This window comes from Lichenostomus cassidix, chromosome 17 (assembly GCF_008360975.1).
Source record: "Lichenostomus cassidix isolate B80296 chromosome 17, HeHo_3.0, whole genome shotgun sequence".
NCBI classification, from domain to species: domain Eukaryota; kingdom Metazoa; phylum Chordata; class Aves; order Passeriformes; family Meliphagidae; genus Lichenostomus; species Lichenostomus cassidix.
The window spans coordinates 9,967,002-9,993,994 of NC_139497.1; the positions used below are offsets into that span (position 1 = coordinate 9,967,002).

General features: G+C 49.0%; 1 protein-coding gene across 16 annotated transcripts in view; it reads left to right on the forward strand.

The window, feature by feature from the left end:
- ZNF618 (zinc finger protein 618) overlaps positions 1-26,993 on the forward strand; it is a 160,431-nt gene that overhangs the window by 77,038 nt on the left and 56,400 nt on the right. For 11 of the 16 annotated variants that reach the window (XM_085076462.1, XM_085076467.1, XM_085076463.1 and 8 more), the window contains exons 3-6: positions 7,355-7,611; positions 11,681-11,776; positions 14,832-14,909; positions 21,646-21,684. In XM_085076462.1, the coding sequence (XP_084932588.1) occupies positions 7,355-7,611; positions 11,681-11,776; positions 14,832-14,909; positions 21,646-21,684 (470 nt within the window). The remainder of the gene's footprint in view (positions 1-7,354; positions 7,612-11,680; positions 11,777-14,831; positions 14,910-21,645; positions 21,685-26,993) is intronic. The other 5 variants (XM_085076474.1, XM_085076478.1, XM_085076477.1 and 2 more) reach the window with 2 other exon arrangements.

The window sequence follows — 26,993 nt, forward strand, 5'->3', positions numbered from 1 at the left end:
ACTGATACTTCACTGATCTCGCTCTGCCCCTCCCCAAAATCTCAGCAGGATGTGTGCTGTAAAAATAGCCTCATTAGAAGGCATCTGAGTACATATGCAATCACAGATGACTCAAAGGGAGCACGGAGCATGCATGTTTCTGTTGCTGTCTTCAGAGAATTACATGACAAATTATTCCTAGCTGGAAGAAATGTCCTTTTATAATTGGGTTTTTTTTTCTCATTCTTTCAGAAGGGAGGAGTGTGTGTTTTTTAAGTAGCTTTTAGTCACTTTCATTATTTATGAGGATGCTACTCCAGATCAGAAACAGCAAACTGCAAGCGCGAGTTTCTTGTGGCTGCAGCAGCTGACAGGCCCCGTTTGCTTTCACTCATTGCTGTTCTGCTCATCACAGCCAGGGAGAAACTGCAGAGACCAGAAGAGCACCACACTGCAGCCCTGCAGCCTTCACCCCCTTCTCCTCCCCTCCTGCCACAGGAGATCAGCTGGAAGGGGCTGCTGGATCTGTGGGTGGTGTTACCCTGCAGAGGGGACTGCTGTGAGCACCCAGCCTTTCCTTTCTGTCCTTCCCTTGGGAAGAGCTCCTGGCATTGCCCTCATGTTGCTCCTTGCACTGATGCTGGTGAGGCTTCCCCCAGGCTGCTCAGCTTCATACCCAGAACTGTTCTGTTCTTCTGGCACATTTTGTTGTGCTGTATCATCAAGCTCTGCTAAAGCCTGAGGCCTTCACGAACTGCCATAGGTGTAGGGTCAAGGAAGCTGCACCTAAATGGGTCCAGGAACCCACTTTTACCCTTGCCTTTCCAGTTCCCCATGCTGAGCCTTCATTAAGGCCTTCTGAAATCTCTTCTGCTTTTACACACTTGTGTCTGACATGAAAGTGGCCGTAACGTCATCAGAAGATGAAAGTCTGATGATCAAAGCAGGCAGCAATGTTGAAATGAGCATTGTGAGATGGCAGAGCTGGTATTACAGTAATTGGCTGTGTGGCCTACTTAGTGAGAGCAGTGATACATGCAAGTGCAATGTTTGTTTGCCTCTTTCATGTTGGAAATCACAGAGTCTGTTCTGGAAAGTGAAACAGGACCTCACCTGTAGGAGAAGCCAGGCACCGAGTGAGCACTGTGATTCCCGAGGCTTCTGCCTCCTCTCCTAGGCAAGGAAGAGCCTCTTGGATTGCCAGGGCCCACAGTTCAGTAAAGACCAGCCATGAAACAGTGAAGGAGGCTGGTATTTCCCAGGAAGGGTCAAAGCCATGGAGAAGAAGTTCGATCTGCCCTGTGGAAGGAGGTAGGGTTTAACCCAGCTGTGCCTGGGCACTCTGCTCCTCTCTGGTCTGATGTCTCTGAGCAGTTTTTGTCCTGTGCAAGCAGTGCTGTGTTTGGAGAATATCCTCTTCCCAAGGGAACATCAGCCCATGGACGTTAAAATGCAGGTTGGAGCTGCAGAGGGAGGTGCAGCTGATACATGCAAGGCCACACTGGAACACTGAACCTGCACTGTTTCACCAGAAAGGTGGTGGCATGGGGCTGGGGACCAAGCTCAGAGCCACCAGGAGAGGGTGGCTGGGAGACCCAGCCACGGGAGGTGACTCTGGCAGGTTGTCCCTTGGCTCCTGTGCGCTGCTGTCTCCACCAAGTGGAGGCTCTGACCATTACTGGTCCCAGTGTGTCCCCAGCAGAGCCCCAGCAGTGCCTGCAGGGATCTGAAGCTGGGGCAGGTCTGTGTGAGCACCTGGGGAGGTGGTCACTGCCTGGGCCATGCTGGGGACTTCTGCTCCCAGCCCCCAGGGCTGGTATTGAACTTACCTGACATCCCAAAAGCTTTGAGTCCTTTCTCTGCCCTCACCTAAACCCAGTTAGACCTGCTTCCAGCCTTGGGAACTGCAGAACTGAAAATTCACTCCTTTCCTTAACTCCTCTTCTTTCTGAGCCTTTCCAGCAGTTTTGCCTCAGCTCCAGAAGGGCTGCAATGGAACAGGAGTGGCAGAACCAGGCCTGGACACAGCAGTGCTGAGGCCTCATTTCTTCCGTCCCCCAGGCAGGATGTTCCCTGTCCCTGTGTCTCTCGGGGAATTTCTGGAGAACAAGTATATTCTGGATCTCGTGCTGCTTTATCCTCATCTCCAAGTGGAGACTGTTTGTGCTGCTCAGTAGCAGGGGAGGTAAAATTTGGCACAAGACTGAGCGAGTGCACCATCATGGGCTTGCAAGGGATGATCCAAGGACCAAAGGATTGGGAAAGAAATGATGCTTTGCTGGGTCACATCCCCTGGGTCAGTGCATGTGTGGATTGATGCTGTGCATGGTGGAGTCTGTGGTGACTTCTGTCTTCCAAGGAAAACTGATTCTGCTGGGCCTGTGCATGCACCCCTTTCCATCCTGCCCGAAGTTTTTCCAGTGTCAGTAATTTCCTTCCTGTTTTGCTCTGGCTGTTGGTACTCCTTCCCCAGCCAAACCAGGAGGCTTCAAACTCTGCTGTCCCATGAGGATCATTCCCTCAGCCCAGCTCTCCCCTACACCCTGGGGAACATTTATATCCCAGTCAGCAGCTGAGCTTCAGAAAAGCCTGCACTGATGCTGGTACTGCTCTAGCCATAGGAACATGACCTGGATTTCACAGGGAACCACAAGAAAGTGGTGCTCTTTCCTGCTGGGAGAGCTGGATTCCACCACTGCTGCCTCCTCCCTCTCTCCAGAGCTGTGCAGCCACAGCAGAAGCACTAAGTGGCTTTTGGAGAGCTCAGCCCTGCTCCCAGCTTCTTCCAGCTGCTCTCTGCCAGGCCTGTGTCCCCTGCCCTGGACAGGGATCCACCTTCATGCCTGGGGAGCTTTTTGATGTCAGTGTCTGAGAAGTATGAGAGATGGATCATTCATCTGATCTGGATGATCACAGTGCTGTGGGGACAACTGTCTCTGTCACTGCTGCCAAGAGCCCTGTGACAGTCCACCAGCCCATCGCCTGCCAGGGTCTTGTTTCACAGTATCCAGACAAATTCTCCTCCATGCTCTGTCCATCAGTTGTGATGTAAGATCGAGGTGAGGGAGATGTTCTCCATGTGCAGGGAAGGTAGGAGGGTCCATCACCTTCACCTGCCATTGCCAGCAGCTGGTGATGCTCCTCTTGTGCATCACTTGAAGTAATCAGAGCCTTCTGGCTTTTCTGTCCCTTGTGGCACATCCAGAGGAGGAAGGAGGGCTTGGGACTGTGCTGCTGCTATTTGATTATGTTTATTTTAAGGAGTTCTACAAAGCAGTGATGTCCCTCTGGACACTGAGCTGGAGAAAGGCTGCAGCTGAAGTTTGGCTAAAGCTTGACATCAGCCAGTGGCTGGAAAACCTCTGTGAAATATGAAATAATGAGAGCAGTGTGAGAACACAGCTCTGCCTTGGGGAGCAATACAGCAGTGGCCATGGAAGGGGAACACAGAGTGCCCCACTGGAGTGGGACCAGGGCCAGCCTGGTGCAGAGCTTGCACTCAAGGGGCCTGCATTTTGGCTCACTGGGGCCTGGGGGCTGTGGAACATGATCTGGCTCATGCAATAAGCCCCCAGCACCTCGGGGTGTTGGCAGAGGATGCTCATCCTGGGGCTGCCTGGGAGAAGGGGGTGACTGTGACAAGGGATGGGGACACAACTATCAGGCCTTCTTAGAGTGCACAAACACCCAGTGACACATGTATTACTAGAGATGCACAGACTTGGGAAAACAACTTTAGTGCTTAGAACTGATTCCCTTTTGGCCCCATTAGAGCTCTTTCCCTGGGATCTGAGTGGATGTGGCTCAGTGCAGGTCTCGGCTGGTTTCCCTCGCAGTGCCCCAGGGTGGGGATGTGGGTTCACCTCACAGACACACCTGGTCTGTAACCTGGGTACATCTGCTGGCTGCTGCCCGAGCCCTTATAGAAAGTGTCCAAAGACACAGAACATGTCTGTTTGTTGTAAAATTGCTGTAAAAAGTCAGTGATGCTCTGTTTTTATGGTTTCACTTGTTTCTGAGGGAAACAGCAGCCTCTTTTCAGGGCTTGTGAGCCATGAAATCATGTGGAAGAAAGTTGCTGAAGTATTTGGGGCTGTGTCCTTCTGCACATCGGGTACGTGCTCAGGGTTAGAACATATGGGGCAATGAATTGCTTTCAGTTAATATTTGCAGGGTTAGGTCCCACCCAGGAGCAGACACTCCAGCTGGGAAGTCACTTTCTTGGCAGGGATGGATCCGATCCACAAAGTCAGCGTGCATGAAGGGCATGAGGGTCCATTGGCCTGGATTAACAATTTATATATTCCTGCAGCTCCAGGCCACCACGTGTGGCCAGTGCACATCTGTACTGAGCCCAGGGACCTGGGACCAGCCAGAGACACAACTCTGGATTTGAAAACTTGGGCTGATCTGTTCTCCCTGAGCACATCCTTTGGAAAATGGCTGTTCCAGTGGACCACCATCTGTGCTAATGTTTTATGCCTCATTTCAACTGCTTCCAGCTTCCAGCAATGAACTCCTGCTCTACCCTTTCCTGCCAAGTTAAGGCAAGACAGCACTTTCTCCCCATGAAGATGATAATATGCTGCAATCAAATCATCTTCCAGTCTTCCTTTTGGCGTGAGAAACAGATTGGAGCAGTTTGGTCTCACAAAGTCATAAAGTGTCTTTTCCCAGTCTTGAACCATTTCAGTGCTGCTTTTTGGAGCTGTCTTTAGCTTTTCTGATCACCTCTGAAAACTGAAGCTTCTCACTCTGTCTGCAGCACATGGGGAGTGGCTTCACCATGGCTTCAGACAGGGAGGAAATTCCTTGTTCGACCTCAGGACCTGCATCTGGAAATTTGGTCAGTCCTTCAGCTCAGAGTGTGGCCCTGTGTGGCTGCAGCACCATGTGGGTGCATCTACAGTCCTGGACTTGTCTGACTGTGCTACAACTACTGGTCTCGGTGAAGAGAGGGATCCACTGCTGCTGTGTCCCATTCACAGTCTTTGCTCTCCACCCCTCCATGATTGCACCCATAATTTTTAGCAACAGTGGTGTTAAGTTTAATTCCAGAGCAGGAATAAATCTGTCCCACATCAACCATTCCAGGAGTCCTGTGGAAATGCCTTTGTCTATTCAGGACAATGCACATGGAGAACAGCTTTGCCTCGCAGCACAGGGCCTATTGCAGATTTGGTTTGTGTTTGAATGTGACCAATGCAAAGCTGGGCATCATCAGAAAGTCTTTATATTCTTGCCCCATTTATCATCTCCTCAGAAGGCTATAGCCTCAGTCTCACTGCCACTTGTATCAGCTTCTCATCCCAAATCACTGGGCTCATGCCTGGATTTCCTGTTGCTTTGCTCAGGACTGGCAGGCCCAGGTTGCTGTGCCATCAATAACTGAGGTCTCTCACTGCTCCCACCTTTCACCTCCCAGTGGGAATTGCACTGGCTGACTTTGATCTTTTTCCGCAGTCCTTGCCAAGGAAGGGAAGATTTTCCTGTCTACCCTATTGCTGCCTTTATCAGTTTTTTGCATTTCACACCTTCTGGGTTTGATTGATTTGCAATCAATCCTACTCTCTTCTGATCCATGAGTGTTCTGTACTCGCTGCCTTCCCCTTGGAAAGGTGCTGAGCCACGCTGTGGTGGCTAAGATTGATGGGCCTCTGGCACTCCCAATAATATTACCATAAAGACTGTCCAGTTTTCGACCACATTTTCTGTCTTTATCTTTCTCACTTGTAAGAGCCCTGTATGATTTTGGGAGCACGGCAGGGGGGAGTATATGTGAGGAGGCAGGAAATGAGTGGGAAGGCAGGTCAAGGCTAATTCTCTCTGTTTAGAGGCTATTAATTGTACATTTCATTCCATAATGAGAATGAAGGGATGAATAATAAAATCTCTGGCAATCGGATGTGCCTGACCCAGTCTGAAATAGCAGCTCCATGTCCATGGAGGCAGTTGGGCAGTAATGACTGGAGGATTGTTCTCTTTGTTCCTCTGCTTCCCTCATCCCTGTCCTCCCCAGAGCTCCACAATTTCACCTCCAGTTGCACCATCCTGGTTTCTCTGTGAGCTCCATAACCTGTGTCAGAACCCACTGCAGGTGTTGGTTCTCTAACTCTGTAATTAAAACTTCGTTCTGACTTTATGGTGTTCCAAGCAATGGGGTTTTTTTCTCTGTCACTGTTGTATGATCTAATGATTATCCAGAAGTTCAGCCTATTTTTCGCTTTATTTTGTTACTTCTGCCTAAAACCACCTTTGGCTATTCCCAGTGTTTACATGACTCTAAATATGTCACAGTGGTTTCTGTTTCTGGGTAGTGTGAGCCATTATATATTTAGTTCTGATTTCTACACAAACTAAACCAGCAATTATTTTATCTTTGCATTGCATGTTGGAGTGTATTAGTAACCAGTATTAAAAACTGGGAGTCAATAAAGAGTGCTGCTAAAGGAGCTCCACTGGCTTATTCCCACATCATCGTCTGTTGGGCTCAAAGCCCTTTTGCCTTTTGCCACCACAGCACCTGTTGATGCTGTTTTACAGCTTTGAGGTGTCCAGTTTCCTTTTCTTAACGAGTTTGGAATATTTGTTTATATTGTTTTCTCACACAAATTCCCAGCTTTCTCTTTCCAAGATGAAAACACGTACTATTTCCTAACCTGTTTCTGAACACAGTGGACCTCCTCTGCCTTTGCCCCTCCATTAGGCCTTCCCTGTAATCTCCAATAATTATATCTGTCCATAATGCGATAGTCTCCCTAAATATCCTCATCCTACAGATGATCCCCTTTGATCAGCATTGTGTATGTTCAGTAAAGACTCTGAATACCATGGGATGTCAGGTGGCTTGAAGGGATAAAAGAGAGGATGCGATGGAGGGTGGAGATTGCTCCAAATTAAAAAGTCAGGGAATCATAGAATCATTTAGGTTGGAAAAGACCTTTAAGATCATCAAGTCAAACTTAGTTCAGCAGTGCTAAGTCCACCAGTGACCCATGTCCCCAAGTGCCACAGGAGAATATGGCTTTGTATGTATGGACTAGTGTTGGCATAATACCTGCAGTTAGGACTGCTGGAACTGTGCCCATGGTCTGCCAGGGCAAGCTCTGTGCTCTTCTTTAGGGGTGCAGTGTGTTTATGACCACCACTGTTGTTTGTGATGATTAAGGTTATTTTTATTACTAGCAAATCATTTTCTTGCCTTTGTCCAGTTAAATTTTAATTACTTATCATGTATGACAGATACACATACTTATTAATATGCTTATTTTAAATAACCTGCATAAACCAAAGTACCTTGAATTAGGTCCTCTTGATGAGAAAACAAGCACTTGGCACTGAGGATTCATGTTCTCTCCTCTTCTCCCCCCTTCAGGGAGTGTGTGAAGAGGAGCCCACGGAGCCCAAAAGCCGAGGGCTCCGACTCAGCTACATCTCAGTCCTCCCGCAGTGAAGAGGCTGGAATGATGACTGAGGTGAAAGTGAAAACAGAGGTACCAGATGACTACATCGAAGAGGTGATCTGGCAGGACGACACCAAAGATTCCAAGAAGAACATCAAGGACGGGCCGGGTGATGTGCCTGCAGAGATCTGTGTGGTCATTGGCGGCGTCCGCAACCAGCAGACACTCGGTAAGACACAGGAGACACCAAGCCCTAAGGGTGTGTGGGGACAGCATGAGGCTCTGGAGAGCTGTGCCTGGACACTCAGCTCCGCTGGAGGGCCCAGAGCCAGGGTGAACATCAGTCCCAGGGTCCTGGCTCAGGATTATTGACCCTCTGTGTCTGTTTGCATCTGGTCTCCCCTAAGATCTGCAAAGATCAGGAAAAAATCTTTTCTTTTGGCATGTTCAGGGACTTGCCCATCAGTCACCTGCAGTTCCTGGAGCCCAGGGCTGGGGGTGTGTTTGACATAGGTGAGGAACTTGGAAAGGAATGCCTGAGTTAAACAGCTGAGATGTTTTGAGGAAAGTTGCTCTGAGGAATGTAGGTGCTTTTTGTGAATGAGACTAAGCTCAAGAGCAGGTTATACAGGTTGTTTGTTTGTTTTTTTGATCACTCGTCATGTTGTGGGAATATTTTTGACTCTCTGGTGTCCCTGTTCCAAGCAGTGCTTCCTGTTCCCACCCCACCTCCAGCTGTGATGAGAAGCTTTTTCTTTTTTTCTATGAACATCAAACTGTCCTCTCCTCCTGCTCCAGAGAAAGGGGCTTCCTGCAGGAACCTGGCAAGGAACCACTCTTGCACCACCTCTGTTGTCCCTGACCTGAACCAGGTCCCTGCAGTGCCTCTGAGATCTCAGGGCAGTTGCTAATAAGAAGAAGGAAGAGCAGTTGGCCCAGGTTTCCTTTAAGGGACTCAGAAGGAAGCTAATTTGAGCTGCCCAGCATTGCAGTTGGGGTTGGTTTGTCCTGCAGGGAGAGAGAAAAGAGGATGTTGGATTTTCTCCTGGGCTTTGCTGATCATTGTCCACACTGCCAGAAGGAAACCTGGGAGATGTCCTTAGCTGCTGATTGTCTCAGAAGCATCATTGTTCTTGCTGTCCTCTTTCCACCACAGGCCAGCCACTAAGGACAGCAGAGTGGGAGGTCAGTGGTCTGTATGCAGGTCTAAGGAAAGCCTAAGAAGTCCGTAACTATTTCTGGCATAAAGATTTTACAATTTGGAAGAAATAGTCGCCATATTTTCAGAGTTTTTGTGCCTCTACAGCTCTTGAGGGGTTCATCATTACAGGGGCAAACCTGACAAACATCCCTGGTGCCCTGGGAGGGAGACGTGGAGCAATGACTGATGGGTAGCAATGGGAGCTTCTCCTCCAGCCACGGTCACTGGCCCTTGGTGAATGCAACTGCAGGTTGGGTGTTCACCCTGTAGGACCCTCTTCTCCCCACAGCCCCTGGCTGGGCTAGCAGCAGCTGCTCTGCAGTCAGTGTCCCCTGGGAATGGTGGCTTCCAGCTAAGCATGGCTGCATTGCTGGGCAGTGGAGAGGGGGCTTTTGCTCTTGGCTCACTTGGGTGGGCTGGAGGGGAAGCCAGTGAGGAGCAGCTGAGGGCACTGGGTTTGTTCAGCTGGAGTAGGCTGAGCTCAGACCTCACTGGGGGCTGCAGTTCCTCCCGAGGGGCAGCTCTGATCTCTGCTCTCTGTGACAGGGACAGCACCCAGGGAATGGCTGGAGCTGGGCCAGGGCAGGGTCAGGGCTGGAGATCAGGAAAGGTTCTTCCCCAGAGGGTGCTGGGCACTGCCCAGGCTCTCCAGGGAATGGGCACAGCCTGAGGCTGCCAGAGCTCCAGGAGTGTTTGGACAATGCTGCCAGGGATGCACAGGGTGGGATTGTTGGGGTGTCTGTGCAGGGCCAGGAGCTGGACTCAGTGATCCCTGTGGGTCCATTTCAGTTTAGGCTATTCCATGGTTCTGTGATTATATGTTGTCCCTATGGAGAGCACTGAGGACAGACTGGTGTGAGGGGGACACAGTTCAATGTATGAGCACTGTGGGAGAGGGACAGCTTTATTCGCCAATTAACAAGTGGTGGTTGAAAGCTGTATAAACTGGAGAGCTTCTGTCTGGAGAGGTCTTTTCCAATAAAACACACATTGGATTGGTCACTTTTTAGCGTTGTGCTGGGCTGCTTTAAAGGCAGCTTGGGCCAGAGGTGATGGGAGCTGGTGCTGATTCCTTTGTGAACAGAGCCTTGGCAGTGCCCTGTTTGTCTGCCATTCACACAACTCTCTCTGGGGAGATGGCTCTGAATAACTCCTGTTTGGTCACCAAGTCCTGTGTGCACAGCCTGTAGTGCCCAGAGAGCAACTTCCTGTGTGTGCTCCACTGGCCATTCTGGCTGTTCCACTGGCCACTTTGGCTGCCCCACTGGCCACTTCAGCTGTCCCACTGCTCATTTCATCTGCTCCACCAGCCATTCCAGCTGTTTCACTGGCCATTCCAGCTGCTGCACTGGAGCAGCTCCAAAGTGTGACCTGCTGATGCTGCTGGTGTCTCCTGACTCTGGAGCAAAGGCTTTGTGACTGTACTGCTGCTCCCCAGCACTTCCAGGAGTTTTCATTGCCCTGGGATCTGGGAGACCTGTATCTGAATCCTCCATGCAGACAGGCGAGGCTTTGGTAGGATTTTATTCACCTGCACTGGGGAAGCTGAGACTGGAGGTGTGGAAAATGGTTATTTTTGTAGCTATTCCTGATGAAATGGTGAATCAGTAGTGAATGAATCCCTCTCCTCTGTGGGAAATTGCCAACCCCCAGCCTGTCTCCTCTCATGGGGTGCTGGGGACAGTTGCTAAAGGGGGGATGTGTTGTCTGAGCCAGTACCACAGTGCTGAAGGCTCAGGGCACACGTGGCTCCAAGTGACAGCTTTCCTGCAGGGCTCAGCCTCAGGACTTGGCTGAAATGCACATTACAAGATTTATGTCTCTTTTCTGAGTCACACATCTGCTGTATTTATATTTTTAGTTGTTACTTGGAGCAATTTATAACAGGGATTCCCAGCTCAGTTGCTGCTATTCCCTTGCAGCATTTTCATCAAATCAGGCCTTGTGTCTTTTGCCTCCTGTTTGCTTGCACAAGCTCCTGTCTCTCCTGGCACTTTGGGCTACTCCAGACTCTGCCTCCATCCATGTGGAGCATCCCAGACCCCTCAGTGGCTGGAAGGGGCTGCACCAGGCAGGATGGTTGGGGACAGTGGCCACAGTCCCCCAGCTGCAGGGCAGGTCCTGTTTGTGGGTTTGGACCATTTTCCTTTTAGCTGCTTTTCCACAAAAGTCTTGCAGCCCCATGGGATCCCCCTCTGGCATTCCAAGCAGAGGAAGCCAGTGGAGAGGTTGGCTCTAACCTGGGTCCTGTCAGCTGCAGATGCTGTGGATCCCCCACTCCCCCTTTCACCCACCTGGACCTCCAAGGTACCCCTGGGTGTCCTGGCCCCAGGGGGTTCCTGCCCTGCACTGTTCAGAGATTCCACATTTCCCGTTCTTCTGTTCTTTCTTCTTGCAAGATTCATGTGCTGACCTCAGGCCAGGGTTACTTGAAGAGCCCCAACACATGGACACTTCTCAGGGCAGGGAAGTCAGGGCAGAGAGGCACAGAAGTGCCACCATGGAGCTGTCTGGAGAGGGGAGAAAAAGCAAAAGGCACTTGTGTTGTAATTCAGGAGAAAGAGGGGGAGACTGTCAGATGTGGATCATTTTCTCCTATGGGAATAGCATCAGGTCAGTATTTGTGTTTTGGAGGACTGAGCTATCTGCAAACTGATCAGGAGAAGTTTGATACAAGACTCCTTAAGCTCTCAATCTGCTCTACCAATCTGGTGCTTTACGAGAAACATTTTGGAGAGGACTTTTCAAGTAATGCATTAAATCAGAAATGTTTCTGAGACAGAGTGAAGAGAGAGTCCTTCTGCTCTGAGCCTCTCTGTCCATCTCCCATGCACAGGCTGGGTTCATGCCAGGGTGCTGATGTCTCCATTGCTGAGCTGCTCAGCATATGAAACTGAAGAGCACTTTGGATTCTCCGTAGAGAAGTAGAATAGTACTGCAGAAGCCTTAAGAAACTCTGTGTGACCTCTGACATGTTGTCAAGAGGCCACAGGGACAAATGGGTCTTGGAAATTTTTAATAGGCTTCAGCCATCATTATTCCTTGGAAATGCACCCACTTTAAGGGCTTTTTTCTGATTTCTTTTTGCACAATTTAGATGGAAAAGCAGTGGAACGTGGCTCTCCCGTTGGATATACACGAAATCGCTATTCAGGGACCTGGATTTTTGACCATGCATTGAGATACACGTCCGGTATGTGATGGAAGGGTGTGAAAGTCTAACCAGGGCTCATACAAAGCAAAGAAAGCTCTGGAAGCAATGGGTGCATTGCCCAGCTTCCAGCTGCGAGGCTCAGGAAAAGCCTGGCCAAACTGAGTGCACCAACTAACCCCAAACCTTCCCCATCTCCCCTCCTGCTACCACCAGCTGTAACCTGCATGACACACCCTGAGTGGACAAAGCCTGAGGCAGATGATGACCTCACTGGTGGTGTCCAAGGCCATATGGACATGTTCTCTGTGAGGCCTTAACACATAGTGATGTCTTTCTTCCTCCACTTCACCTTTCCTCCAACCTAACAGCACATTTTTTGTGGTAAGTCACCCCTCCTTTCTCTAATTTGAAGACCTGTGATGAACTGAGCACACAGTTGTGGCTGCTGAGTTGTGTCTCTGCCTCAGGTCTGTAACACACCTCCCTCACACCCTCCCCAACCTCCCTGTGCTCCTGGGGCACTGCATTGAGGTGCCCCCACAGAGATGACTCAAACCTTCCCCAGGTTCCACTTGAGACCTGGGAGCTTCAGGGCACCTGCACAAAAGCCCTGGCCTGAGACACGTGGTCCCTCTCCTGCCTCAGCCCCTGCCCTTGGTGTCCAGCACAGCCCCTGCATGAGGGCTGCAGCCCCTGCTTGGGTTCACAGTGCAGAAGTGTAACCTGCACAGTTACCTGGACAGGTGACCCTCTTGGAGAACTTCTCCACGGCCAGTGCATTTATGTGCCACAGACTATCTCAAGAGGGAGTAGGAAATATAACAAAAATGGGGGGAAAAAATCAGCCTAGAGCCCCTTGCTGTGTTTGACCTGTTTTCACCAACTCAGAGAGTCACAGAATGCTTTGGGTTGGAAGGGTCCTGCCATGGGCAGGAACACCTTCCACTGTCCCAGGTTGCCCCAAGCCCTGTCCAACCTGCCCTTGGACACTTCCAGGGATCCAGGGGCAGCCACAGCTTCTCTGTGCCAGGGCTTCCCCACCCTTACAAGAAAGAATTCCTGCCTCCAATATCTAACCCTGCTCTCTGGCAGTGGGAAGCCATTCCCCTTGTCCTGTCCCTCCATCCCTTGTCCCAAGTCCCTCTCCACCTCTCCTGGAGCTCCTTTAGGCACTGGAAGGGGCTCTCAGGTCTCCCTGGAGCCTTCTCTTTTCTAGGTGAACACCCTCAGCTCTCCCAGACTGGCTCCAGAGCAGAGGGGCTCCAGCCCTGTGATCTACTCAGTGGCCTCCTCTGGACTCATTCCAACTCTTCCCAGTTCCCCGTGTGCAGCCAGCACTGTTGGGATGTGGGTGGGCATCAGTCACACTGTGCTGTTGGTTCAGCTGAACCTCAGCTGTGCTCAGGGCTCCTGTTTGGAGGACTGAGATGATGGTCAGTGTACTTGTCTGCTGCTTTGGGGCTCCAGCTGGAAGAGTTTTCAGAAAAGAATTTTGGAGGTTAGTGATGAAAATAATCAGTCCTTGAGCACTGAGGGCTGGCAAATGCTGCTGACTTGCTGATATCCAGGATTTCACTTGGGCAGCCTTTGTGGAGTGACCACAGGTGGTGACTGTCCCATAGCTGTGTTTTTATATAAAATATAGTGAGCTGTGATAATAAAAATGCTCTGGAGCAGATCAGACACAGCCAAGTGCTTGTACTATATGTGAGTATTTTTACAGATGGGTGCTCTGGTGTATCAGACTGTGGCGAATGGCCTTTTTGAGCATCAGTGACAAAGGTGCCTCTCAAGCTCAGAAGACAGTCCCAAGTGGTGCTATCAGTGATGGACAGGGAATTCAGGGCTCTTACACACTGAAAGGGAGGGTGGTTTTTTCCCAAGCTACAAGAACAGGATATGGGAAGGAGAAGAAGGACCGTGGGCATAGTATGTTCAAACAGCTCACTGGGTTTGGCCCTGGCAAGAGCTCACTTTGAGTAGCTCCAGGTAAGTATTGTTGTGAAATGCTGTTTGGGAATGTTTATTTGGATGTGTGAGAATGTTTTTGTTCTCATTTGTGACTCCTCCTTGAGTTTTGCTGTTTGGCATGGTCAGGAAAAGATTGTTTCAAGGTTGTGTGAGGCAGGGTCCATGGAAATGAAATTCTGCATTCATAACCAAATTAATTCAGCCCTTATTTCTCCCACGTCCTCTTCAGTCAAGTGCTGTTCTCAGCCTCCCAAAGAGCATCAAGTGGATCCCAGTTCCACAGCTCTGGTGGACAGCTAAGAAATGCAGTGCATTCTGCAAATAAGAGTCTGGAAAGTGAATTTATAGTCTATGCAACAAAGTAAAGTGGGAAAAAAGAGATTGAATCAACTCAAATAACAAATCTAAGGAAATTTCTGTCTGCCTGTGCAATAACAGAAGAGTCTAAATTCATGGCATAACTTCATCATTACAAATGGTTCTCCCAGCTCTTTTCCTCTGGTTTCACTTCAAATGACTGCAGATGTGTGTTTTCTGGAATTATAGACACAAATTGAGAAGAGAGACTACTGTGGTCATGTGCTTTTCCTTAAAAAGGGCAAAAGTTCTATTTGTATCTATTTGGTTTCTCTGGGTGGATATTTACCAAATCTCTGTGGGTTTCTTGGGAAATTTGTACATTGTGCATTTCTTGAGAAATTTTGAAAACTCCTGGCCTCAAGATAACATATTGCCTTCTTTTTTCAGTTGAAAAGGATTTTTTCCCAGCTACTAGGAACTTACTGAAAAGTAATTCAAGGTTATTTCTGTCCATAGGAAGCATTAGTCATTATTATAAAATTATAAGTCAGGCTATTTTGAGAGTGGCCCTTTCACGTTAGCAAAGTTAAAAAGATACACTGAAAATGTAAGTTCAGAGTAATATGCCAAGGAATCTTAAATAAGGCTGAAAGAAAGAGTAGTGTCTGGGATAGTGATTTCCTGCATTTATCTCCATGAACCTTCCAAAAATTACTCTGCTGCAAAGTGCATTCTTTAGCCCGCAGTTTATGGATCAGTGTGCAGGGAGGCTGTTTTTCCTGATCTAATATGGTGATGTGTGCTTCTCTCTCTTGTTTTCCAGGGTCTTATGAGTGTGGAATATGTGGAAAGAAATACAAGTATTACAACTGTTTCCAGACCCATGTGCGAGCACACAGAGGTATCTCACTCCTGCTGAAATCTTGGGAATCCTGGGATAACACAGGTTCAGGGCAGGCTCAGGCTGGAGAGCAGGAAAGGTTCTTCCCCCAGAGGGTGCTGGGCACTGCCCAGGCTCCCCAGGGAATGGGCACAGCCTGAGGCTGCCAGAGCTCCAGGAGTGTTTGGACAATGCTGCCAGGGATGGACAGGGTGGCATTGTTGGGGTGTCTGTGCAGGGACAGGAGCTGGACTCCTGGATGATCATCAGCTCAGGAGATTCTGTCATTTTATGTCTATTTTCAGGAAGGTCTTGAAGTTTGCTCTGCTTCTTTCCTGATCACCAATAATTCTTCTTTGGGGTGGCCCCCTCTGGTAAACTTTGGGGCTGTCTCAGCTTTGGGGCTCTTTACTTCAGAGACATTTCTCTCCAGGCCAGGAGCAGCTCCTGTGTTCAGGGCAGCATTTACTGCCCAGGGCTCTCAGGGGTATCGCTGTGTGCAGGAGGAGCTGCAAATCACAGAGTTTCTCCTGGCAGGTCCCACAGTGTGGTGGCATCTCCCCGAGGTGCTCTGTGCTCCTGCCCAGCTAGGGTTCCATCCCTCCCCGAGAAGTCAGCATGGGTGAATATAAATCAGATCTGGGCATTGTGACTGCTGTATTTTTATAATGTCAAGTCAAAATGCTCCTTGAACTCCCCCTGTACCCCTGCTGTCAGCTGAGGTCACTTCCCAAATGCACTGTGTGGTGAAATGTCTTGTGCTTAGTCAGGAGTGGTTTGATCTGAGTTTTCTGTAAGAATGAACAATCCAATGTTGCTTAATTGCAGAAATGTGAAAGTTTGAGGTGGTTTGTTCAATCAAAGTGTAGTTTGCAGGATTTGGAGCTCTGAAATACCAGAACAGCAGGGACTGGAAACCAGCTCCTGAGCCTTTGTCTGGGTTTGTTTTCTGTCACCTGAGGTGAGCACTGGAGTCAGTGTGCCAGGCTGGCAGGAGCATGTGCTTTAGCTCCTCAGGTGTAGCTAGTGGTTGAAAATCCAGGAATTATGAAAGCTAGTATTAAGTTTTAACTGTTCAAATTTTCAAAAGTCAGCACATGCACAGCTGAGAAGTGAACACACTTCCTTAACTGCTCAGAGTTTGTCAGTCTCATAACATATCCCTTAATTGCATGGCTGCATATTCCTTGTGTGCTGTTTAGTATCAGAGCTGCTTCTGAACCCCTGGATACACAGAGAATTGTTTTTCCATGCTGGTATTTCTTTCTAAATACCAACAAAATTCCTTAAAGTCCTTTAAATGGAGCTTCAAGTAGCTTTGCTCTGCAGCTTAAAGAAAAGAATCCCTAAAATAATAGGGATATGCTTTACCACTACATCACAGCATTGCAGTAATTTTGCAATTATAATTGCAGTATTTAAACCTGGGACAAGAATTCCTTTTATTTTACTTCTCTTCCCCAGTCATTACAGGATCCTTAATTCAGCTGGAATTTTAGGAGCTCTATTAGTATGAGGTCACCTCCTAGTGTGGGATCTGATTGATCTGTATTTATTTCTATTTTTATAATGAAATTAAGCTGTATATTAAATTATATATGTGCATCAATATAGACCTGTAAAATTGATATCCATAGTTTTGACATGAACTCAGTGGAGACATGACTTTGCATTTTGCTTCCAAGGTCTTTGTCAGGTGTAGTTGTAGAAGATGAAAATTTTCAAAATTCTAAATGTGGAGATTTATCAGTAATTTTCCCATCAGTGGTGGAGAAGCAGAATTTATATCTGTGATACTCAGAAAATGTTGGTTTATGTTACTGTAAATGGATGTATGTCATAGTAACATCTAAAGTGCATTTAAGTTGCCTTAAGACAATAAAAATATGAATGAGATATTTATTCACCTACACTCTTCAGCAAGAAATAAAACTGCAAATGTGATGCAGCTCTGGCAGTGGGATTCTGCCAAGGAGTGGAAGTGCTGGGCAGTGTGTGCCTGTCTGCAGAGGAAGAACCTGACAGTGAAAGGTTAAAGATGGGTAGGAAAAAAGAAGGAAGGATTCTTTGGAGGAAAGCCCTGTGGGATATTATCCAGTGTGAATTGTGCATGGACTGGGCCAGGAACAATGCTGGAATGACAGAAGACTGCAGGAGTGAAGGGAATTTTGTGAAAGATGCTTTTATTGCTCCAAAGCTTTATGGAGGGAAAGTGGCTGGTGCTGCCCCATGTTGACAAATGTGTGATAACGTGGTAGGATCACTGCACCCAGGGTGTCACTCTGCACATGCCGTGTTCTCCCTGTGATCTCCAGTCCATGTCTCAGATGAAGTGCCAAGGCACTGGGATCCAGGTCTCCCAGGGCTGCTTTCCTCAAAGCACTGGAATGTGAGCTCCCTTGGCCCATTCCATGCAGTTTTCAGCTGCCAGAAACTCCAGTCCTGAATCCTTCAGTTGTTTCTTTCTGGCTGAGCAAGGGAAGAGCTGGGCTGCAATGGCAGGACTTAGCATTCCCTCGTTGCAGGATGGATTTTCTGGGTGTCAGCCATGGCTTGCCCAAGGTCTGAGCCACCCTTCAGCCACGTAACATCTGCCTTTCCTAAAGTTGGACTGATCGTGGGAGACTCACCAGCTCAGTATCAGAGGAGCTAGAGCAAACTGAGGCCTTCCTCTCTTTAGGTGCTTCCTTCCAGGGCTTTTTGGCCATTGCAGCAGGAATAGCTGCTGTTTGTGATTTGCTGAAGGATACACCCCTTCCCCTGGAACAGGCCTCTGCTTTCTGCTTGTTTGTGTAGTTTCTGTGTCACTAACAGGCCAAGCCCTGCGATGATCCTGCAGATGGACAGAGCAGGGGATACAAAAGGTTCGATCCATGGGAGAGCAGGGAAACTGGTGGTCATCTGCTTTGGATCTTTGGGGCAGAACAAAACATCTGTGTCACCAGCCCTTCTGTCACCACTCAGTGACACAACATGGGAAGTTTGGAGGTGTCTAGTTGTCTTTGCTTTGACCTGGGTTATTTCTGAGTTGGCTTTCGTGCCCAGTGCTCACTTTGGAGCTGTGGCAGGGGAGCTTGGGCCTTTTAGCAGGGGAGCGTCTGTCACCCGCTCTGCTCATGTAGTGATCCATCCTTATCCACTGCTTGTTTTGCCTTGTGCAGAACTTAATGTCTTCTCATCCTTTGAACTGTTCAGTTCCACATGAAGAGTTTCACCTTGGCAGCATCACATTTTTCTTTGCAATGAGCATTTTTTTGAGAAATTTTCAGGATTTTTTTTTATAGCTGCACCTGCCTCCACTCCAGCTCTCTTTGGCAGACAAGCTGCGTTGGAGGTGACCTGTGTTCTTGAGGCTGATTTCTTTTCTTGTCTGCCTTCAGGAGCAGAGGAGTTTATATTATAAAATAGGGCATTTTCTTAGTTTATTGAGCCTTCCCTGTGGTGCTGAGCATTGGCTGGGGAATTTCAGGGAGCAACTGCTGTGGCAGTCTGCAGAAGAGCTTGGGCAGCTCTGCTTCAGGCCGTGCTGCCTTGCAGGGACAAGTTCCCATTCTGCTTTCCCCTGAAAGCTGAGCTGCAGGCATGGAAATCCCCGTGTAAGGGCTTTGCAGACCAGAAACGTAGGTAAGAAATTTCCTCGCTACGAATTATCAGGGAAGAAAGGATACGGTTGTGTTTCTTCCCCTTTGCTTCCCTAAAACTCACAAATAAAATAAAAAAGAAACCCAACAAAAAAGTTATGTTGTGGAGCTGAAAGGCTCCTTTGTGAGCTGCTGCGCAGCCCTGCAGGATCACGGCTCTGTCATCCTGCTGGAGTTCAGCTGGAGCAGAGGGGCTGCACATTCCTGGTGCCGATGGGAGGCTCTGTCCCAATCATTACTGCTTCGCCTACACGCAGCCCAGGGCTTAAAAATGTTTTGCTTACGGAGCTTTTATTTTAGCTGCGTGGGGTTTTTCAGGTCATTAAAAGGTTTGGATTGCCTTCAGGAGTTAGTCAGCTAGAAAGTTCTGCTTTGAACGATTGGGTCGTGTTTAAACAACATGAGCAGCAAAACATCTGCATGTTTTGAGTCAGGAAAATTATTTCACTTTTAGATAATTAAAAAAAAAAAAGGCTGAAATTGCTTTATTAGACTTTCAAACAGTAAATTTATAAACCTCTGGGCTGAGGCCAGGGCAAGGGAGATTTGTACCCAAAGGAGAATTCTTCCAAAAGAAAAGAAAGAAAACAGCAAGGCTCGAGTTTAACCCTCGCAGGGTATATCGCCTCTAGCCCAAGAATTGGTGGAAGTTCTCTGTTTCCAGATAAGCTTTTCTGGGCTGAATGATGATTTTGCTCAAGTTGTTTTTCATTATTATTTATTTACATTATAAGTTGTTGCATTGCCTCCCTCCAAGCCCATTAGCTCCCCGTGTCCTCCCCATGGGACTGTGCCAGCCAAGGGCTGAGCTGCCCTCACCAGAACAGATGCTGGATGCTCTGAGTGGGACTGCTTTCTTCAGGCCAAGTTTCAAGTTTCACCAATTGTTAAAAAACTCCTCAAAGCTTTTAAAGTTTCAGATTAATGTTTTCCAAGAATGGGTTCTGCTCAATTCAAAAAATATGAAAAGGAAGATGACTCATTCAATGGTGAATATGGAAAAATGCTTTTTTCCAAAGTGCACATTTTTTGGAGTCTGAGTAGAGCAGTTTTGTCACTGAAAGGATTTTGAGGTGAGGAGTAGAAAACTAATTGAGAAATAACACCATCCCTGAGGAGAGATGGTGTGCCTGAGCTGTAGAAAGCTGGGGTTCATTTGTTTGATTATTTGTTACTGAAAAAATCAGACGATTTTGGGGAGGTCCTTTGCTCTCTGCTCTGCATCCAAAGATCCATTTTTCCTGTGCACATTTCCCAGTCTGCAGCAGATACTCATATGAGATGCAGAACGTTTCTTGGGACATAGGAGTTAACTGGCTGATTTTCCAGCTTCCCTGCCCACCTCCCTATTCTTACTGACTTTTGCAACTTTCTCAGAAATTCGTCTTTTGTTTCACAGTTGTAATTACTTGGTCTGAGCTCAAAGGTGATGTAGAGTGGGCTGTTAGGGGATTTTTAGTTGGTCATTTTTTAATTCATGAATGCTTTAGTCTGTCTTATGACTAAGTAACAACATTTCTTGATGCACTTCAGAAATGGCTTACAGAAACCTTTGTGTGTTGCCTGATTATTTTTAAATTTGACTGAAGTACTTTTTAAAGCTATTTAAATAGTACATATATTTTATGGTTTATTTATGCCATTGCTTGTGAACACCAGGACACCATTTTGCATAAATCCGTTGTGCCATAGCTGCTTTTCTTTGAATCATGTGTGGGAATTCAAACAAGTAGCAGCTGTGGAAAAATGCAGGGCTTTGCTGTCGAGGTTCTGCATCTGATACTGAGGGTCTCTGATTTGGCCCCTGAGTTTATGAAGTTGTGCCAAATTAATACTGTTGCCTAGAAAAATGATCTAATCAGGCAGGTTAATCAAGTAGAAATGTACAAATTCACAAATCCTTAATCATTTGTTTTTATTATTTTAAGAAATAAGGAAATTAAAAGCAAACAGTGCTCATTACTTAAGGTTGCAAATTTTAAATTCAAAAATGCTGTGCCACTCTGCAGCTGTGGTTTCCAGCGCAGTGCAAGCATCATTCCAACAGACATATGGAATATTTTGCAACGCAGTTATATTATTAGATAATGTGATATACAGTATATGCAATTTAGGATGAATATGAAACACTTCAAACTGGCTTGGAAATCCTAATAGTTTATGATCCTTGACTTGTAACTTTAGGGTTTGTTTTCAAGCTTAGCCTGTTGCATTCATTTAGGGCTTGAACTTGATTTTTGCTCTGTGCTTCTTGCAGTCCCACACATGACAGTGGAGGGAGCTTTTTCTCCCTTCTTTTCACATTTGCCTTCAGTAAGACTAGGATAGATCCACCCTGGGGGAATTTATGTGGCCCATTTTTTGTGGCTTTGCCATCACAGCCTGGTGAGGGAGGGGAAACACAGTGGTGGAGCTGGCTGTGCCAAATCCCGTGGGAGCTGAGTAGGGTGCACTGCTCGCTTTCCTGGGTTCACAGCACTTGCCATGGAACTGCCAGTTGGAATGAGTCCAGAGGAGGCCACACAGATGCTCTGAGGGCTGGAGCCCTTCTGCTCTGGAGCCAGGCTGGGAGAGCTGGGGGTGTTCACCTGGAGAAGGGAAGGCTCCAGGGAGACCTTAGATGCCCTTCCAGTGCCTAAAGAATGTCCCCTGGAAGAACAGGACAAGGGGGAACGGCTTCCCACTGTGAGGGAGCAGGGATAGATGGGATATTGGGAAGAAATTCTCCCCTGTGAGGGTGGGCAGGCCCTGGCACAGTGTGCCCAGAGAAGCTGTGGCTGCCCCTGGATCCCTGGAAGTGTCCAAGGCCAGGCTGGACAGGGCTTGGAGCAACCTGGGACAGTGGAAGGTGTCCCTGCCCATGGCAGGTGGAACGAGATGGTCTCTCAGGTCCCTTCCAGCCCAGACCATTCTATGATTCGATGGCCGCGGGCAGCTGCAGTTTAACAAGAAGCCCTTGTTGGCCGTGTCCGGCCCCGCAGCCCCGGTGAGCCCCTCACCGCCCGCTCCGTCCCGTGAGGGCAGAGCCGCGGCCTGAGGAGAGCGAGGGAGCGGGGCGGCGCTGGGGCCGGGGCAGCGCGGCCGGCGGATCTAAGCGCAACTTTTTCTCTTTACAGACACCGAAGCTGCCTCAGGGGAAGGAGCATCACAAGGCAGTAAGTACAGCGGGGCGGTCGGGGCCGGGTCCGGCGAGGCCGGGGAGGGCAGGGCGGGGGTCCCGCTCCCCGAGCGCCCCGCGGGGCCGGGGCTGTGGCGGGGCCGTGGCGGAGCTGTGGCGGGGCTGTGGCGGGGCCGTCCCGCAGGCTGCCGGCAGAGGGCGGCCCCGCCGCGGAGATGGCGGCGGCGGGAGGCGGGGGGGGCAGAGCGGGGGGGCGCGGCGGGGCGGCGGACACGGCTGTCCCTCACAGCCTGGCGGCTCAGGCTGTTCCCCTGCCGGGAGCGGAGCGCTTGGGGAGCGCCATGAGGGGATCGTGGGCAGAGCTCCCGCTGCTTCCTTCCCCCGGCAGGGGCAGGGCACTGCCAGGCTCCCTAGTGGTGTCAGGTCTCGTAGGACTTCTAAACCCTAAACCTGCAGTTCGGGCTGTGTGCCCCAGCTCCGGGGAGGGAGAGCCAGAGCTGGCCCAGGGCTGAGGGCAACAGAAGGGTGTCACCAGAGGGAGCTGGGGACAGACTCATGGCCCCTGTGAGGGGGTGATTGGGAAGTTGGAGCCAGACAATTCCTGGTGACGGAACTGAGAGTAATGGGCATAAAGTGTAGAGAAGAGAGGTTGAGGCTGTGTGGAAGGAAGAGCGCTTCTCACTGTGGAGCAGGCTGTCCAGAGAGGTGTGTCCTGCATCCTTGGGGGTTTATGAGATCAGCCTGGATAAAGTCCCAAGTAACCAGGACCAAGGTCGGAGCAGACCCAACTTTGAACATGAGGTCAGACCAGAGATCTCCTGAGGTCTCTGCCCTCCTGGGTTTTGCTATGTGTTAGGTGAGAGCCATGAATGCCACGGGAAAGGTAAGTTCCCAGCACTTGTGGTTGCAGAGGGCAGCGTGGAAGCACCAAACTTACCCTGGGTGGGTATAGAAATGTTAGATAAATACTAAAGAAAAGTAATAATTAAAAAGTACAAACAGGCCACCTTTTCTGAACTCTTTCTTCAGCCCATTCTGTGATAAGTGAACAATTGGCATTAGCATAGGGAGATCTTGGCTTTCTGTCTGCAAAAGGAAGCAGGACTGACTTCACTGCAGGTGAGGAATGGAGATCCTCAGCCCTGAGCCAAAGCATCTCAGTAGCAACCAGCCATCACACATCAGTGTGTACATACTGTACTTGCTCACAGGGGGATCTGGGCTCTGCAGCTGAGCCCTTCTCTTTCCCTTGACAGAGTCCAACTCTGTGCAGGGGATGGAGGCTCCTTCCCAGGCTCCTGTCACCTCCTTTGGTGTCTCTCTTCAATCAGTGCTCTGCTGCCCATTGGTGTTTTGTACTTATCCTGAGGCTTTCTGGGCTCATCTCCCAGCTCCCTTGCTCTGAATTTTGCTGGCAGGCACTGCCATGTTCTGGGCTAGGCTGTGTGCGTCCTGAGCTTGCTGTTTGGGTATTGGGTACTCTTGCCAGAGCTTGGGAACCACCATGTGCAAAGAGGGTTTTTTTTTCTGTAGGTCAGCTTCTCCCCTTCCCACCTGTTGTGGGAACTTTTTCGGCTGGAAAAGATAGGGCAGAGTGAGGTGTGAAGAGGGAAAAAGACATGAGGGCTCACACCTTTGCTGTGTGGGCAGACTCGATGTTGTTGGAGCTATAGAAGGATTTCTGTGGATGTAAATGCCTCTTCTGTGGTGTCTGGGTCATGGAAAAAGCAGGAGAACAGAATATCATGGGCAGATGTCTTGGAGAGAACAGTGAGAAGCAGCTGCTCCCTACACCAGACTTCCAAGGAGTTGCTGTGGTGGAACTGGAGATGGAGCAGGGAGCAGTTAGAGGGACAGGAACTGTGTCCATCTTCAGGTGGGATCAGGCTCCATCCCCAGTGCAGGAATTACTGACCTCCTTTTTACCTGCCACACTCATATCCCAAAATAGTCTCACTTATCTGAAAGAGATAGAGGTGAAACCAAGCCAATCAAACAGGGAGATGCTGAGTGATGGGGTAGGGAACAGGGAAGAAGGATCCACAATGGCTATGTCCTGCTGGAGGGACAGCCTGGACACTTCACCTGTCCTACAGAGTGGGTGTGAGACTGCTCGACCAGTGCTGCTGTGCCTAAGTGCACATGGTTGTAATTTACTGACAAAGTCATCTTCCTCTTCCCTCCTTGTGCTGCAGTGCAACAATTTAGCTCTCTTCTTTCTTTCTGTGCCTTCCCCTCTGAGGCTGGATTAAATCCCTGGCCTACCCTAGTTGCTTCTGCATGTCTCTTCTCCTTTTTCCACTCAATGGCTCTCTTGTTTCCTTGTCAGTCTGTTTGCTCCTCATGTATTTTAGGAATTTTTTATTTATCTTTCATTTCCTGCTATTTTTGCTTTGCCCGCTGCTGCACTGCTATTCCTCTGTGACCCAATCTGGCTGTTTACACCCTCTCTCTTACAGATGTCTGTATTGTTCCAGTCGTCCTCTGCTATTTCTGTCTCATTGGGAACCTCTACATTCATGGTCTATGCAGTCATGGTTTGCTGCCCTTTCTCAAAATTTCTCAGTATTTAAGGCATACAGGAAGGTGTTTTCTCTCCTATGCTTCTCTATGGGGCATGGATTTCATCCATCCTTAACCTGTGGGCGAGGAGTCCCCTGAGCAGCAGTGGGGCCCTGGATTGGTTCACATAACTCCATTATATTACATCAGTTCACATCACGAACTGCATAGTTTGAAAAGCTGTTCAGGTTTTCTCCATGGTCATTTGTTGGAACCAGCTGTTACTCACAGCCACGAGTGGTTACCTAAAAAGTGTTGGTGAAAGCAGCCTTGTGCATGAGGTGACATCTCAGCTGCTGCCTCTGAGAGGACCTGGGCCCACCCAAGCTTTGGTGGCAGCTCTTGTGCTGTGCTCCCTGGGCTGCCCTAGAGCAACGAGCTCTGTTTGGCTTTGGGAGACAATGCCTGGGCTGCGGGGAGGACAAGGGACGGACCTGCTGGGTGAGGCTGTGCTGGAATGTCCCCTTGCCTTCATGTCTGAGTTATGGTAAGAAGAGGCTGTTGAAGGAAGGCCCATCCTGGGCTTTTTTCTTCCTGGGAAGAAGGGAGCCATGGGCCATGGGACTCAGCTAAAATCTGTTGTTTCTTCACTGCCTGCTTAAAGAGGAGACAGTGGTGTTTAGACTTTCCAGCTGGGAAAGCACTTTGAAGGCTCCCTTGAGGAAAAATGGTTGTATTTAATTGGTTATTTTCAGCCTTTGGGATTTATAGTCTATAGATTGTGTCTCTGGGACTCCCTTTCTTTTTTTGGACCCATTCTTGAAGAGACACAGCTCTGTGGTGCTGAGGAGGAGATGTGCTCATGGGGACATGGCTACATGGCTTTGGGAGCTCCTTTTCTAGCCTTGGCTCAGGATCCAAGACCAGAATTCCCACATGAGAGGGAAGAAAACAATGCAACCCACAGTGCTAATGTGTTAAAGAGACTTGTCTGACTGCTACCAACTTACGCTGGCAGGAAGGAGGAAGAGAAGAGGGTGATTATGAGAAAACTATCTATTTGATATCTTTTCCTACACAGACGTGGCCAGTTTTACATCTGGGTCACTGACTGTTCCCACAGAAGAGTCTGGAGGTCTCTTCTGAGATGCTCAAATGCCTGTGTGGTTTGCTCCAGACTTTGGGGAGTCGTCAAGGAAGGTGTTTGGGCTAGGTCTGTGCTCTCATTCTCCATGGAAATTCCAGTCATGTTTAGGGGAGTTACAAACTTTGCACAAGCAGTCTCCCTCCTGCTGCTCACATTCCACAGGACATTCTTGGCAACCAGACAGGTTGCTGAATAAACGCGGGGGCAAGTAGGGGTCCAGGGCCCTGCAGGGGCTGAGGCAGCAGCTCCTCTCACCTGGGCAGGTGTTTGCACTGTGCTGGGGCAGGGGATGGGGCTTGTCCAGTGGGTCATGTCCAGTGCACATGTCCCGGGCTGGGGATCCAGGTACAGAATCACAGAGGGCAGGGTTAGATGGGTTGTTGGGAAGGAATTCTTCACTGCGAGGGTGGTAAGGCTCTGGCACAGGGTGCCCAGAGAAGCTGCGGCTGCCCCTGGATCCCTGGAAGTGCCCAAGGCTGGGTTTGACAGAGCTTGGAGCACCTGAGATAGTGGAAGGTGTCCCTGCCCATGGCAGAGGGTGGAACGAGGTGATCTGTAAGGTCCCTTCGAACCCTAACCAGTCTGGGATTCTGGTTCTATGGTTGTAATATTCAGCCTGTTGGAGTTTGATACCATTCTTTTCTGTAGGAAAGAGGAGCTTATGCACAAGAACATCTCCAGAGTAACCACAACTGGCTTGCAGAGCTTAAAGGTGAACTGAATTTTATGGTTGCCCATGAAATTCACCTAGGAGTGTGTAGCAGCTGAGCTTTGCTCTGCCTGCTCACTGCTGCTCTTTCTTACAGTGCCCTGCCTCTTCAGACCAGCCCAGGGCAGAATTCAGGCTGCTCTGGCAAATGTGAATATGACACTTGCCTCATTTCACCTTAGCAATGGCCTTTCAATACCAAAATACCAGATGTTAACAGATAGAGCAGGTAGTGCTCCCAGTCCATAGTAGTTCTAAGCCCTTTGCCTGACTGAGCCTCAGATCACTTCCCTGAGGAATCTGGAATTCTGCAGGCTGGCAGGAAGCAGCAGGATGGAAAGAAAGTGACTTGCCAGAGGCAACCAATGGGTGAGTGGCAATGGAATAAAGTGCAGGTCCCTGGGCTTGCAGCCCAGTTTCTGAGTGCTGGGCACAACCATTGGATTGCAGTTCTGTGCCCTCGGAAAGAAACCAGAAACAGATGGACTGGGAAATGGGCAGGGGAGGATTGCTAAAAGCTGAAGGTATCTCAAAGTATAGCTGATGCATTAACTTCAGGTATGTCTGGTTAGTGATCTGGGACTTTGTGAGTCCTCTTCCCAGGGAAAAGTCCTGAGTGTGGGGGGACAATGCTGATTGATATTGTAGGGAAGAGTCCAACCAATCCTGGGTTCTTTAAATAAAGTGCTGTTAAAAGTGGGAAGAATCAGGACGAGATGATTTCGGGAGCCTTGATCTCCAGTGTGTCAGTAAGGCTGGCTGTCAGGGCAGCTTGCTGACAGTGGGGTTTGCTCTGTGATTTTTCCCTGGTGACGCCTTTTTTGAGTACTGTCACAAGCAAGTTGCTGTTTAAAGCAGGCTGTGCTCCCAGGCAGTACTGTGACACCAGCCAGGGGGATGGGCAGGTAAACAACATGGTAAAACAGCTCCACTACAACAGTCCAGTTCTACTGCTCCTCTTGCTTCCATTCCTGGGGTGTTGCAGTTT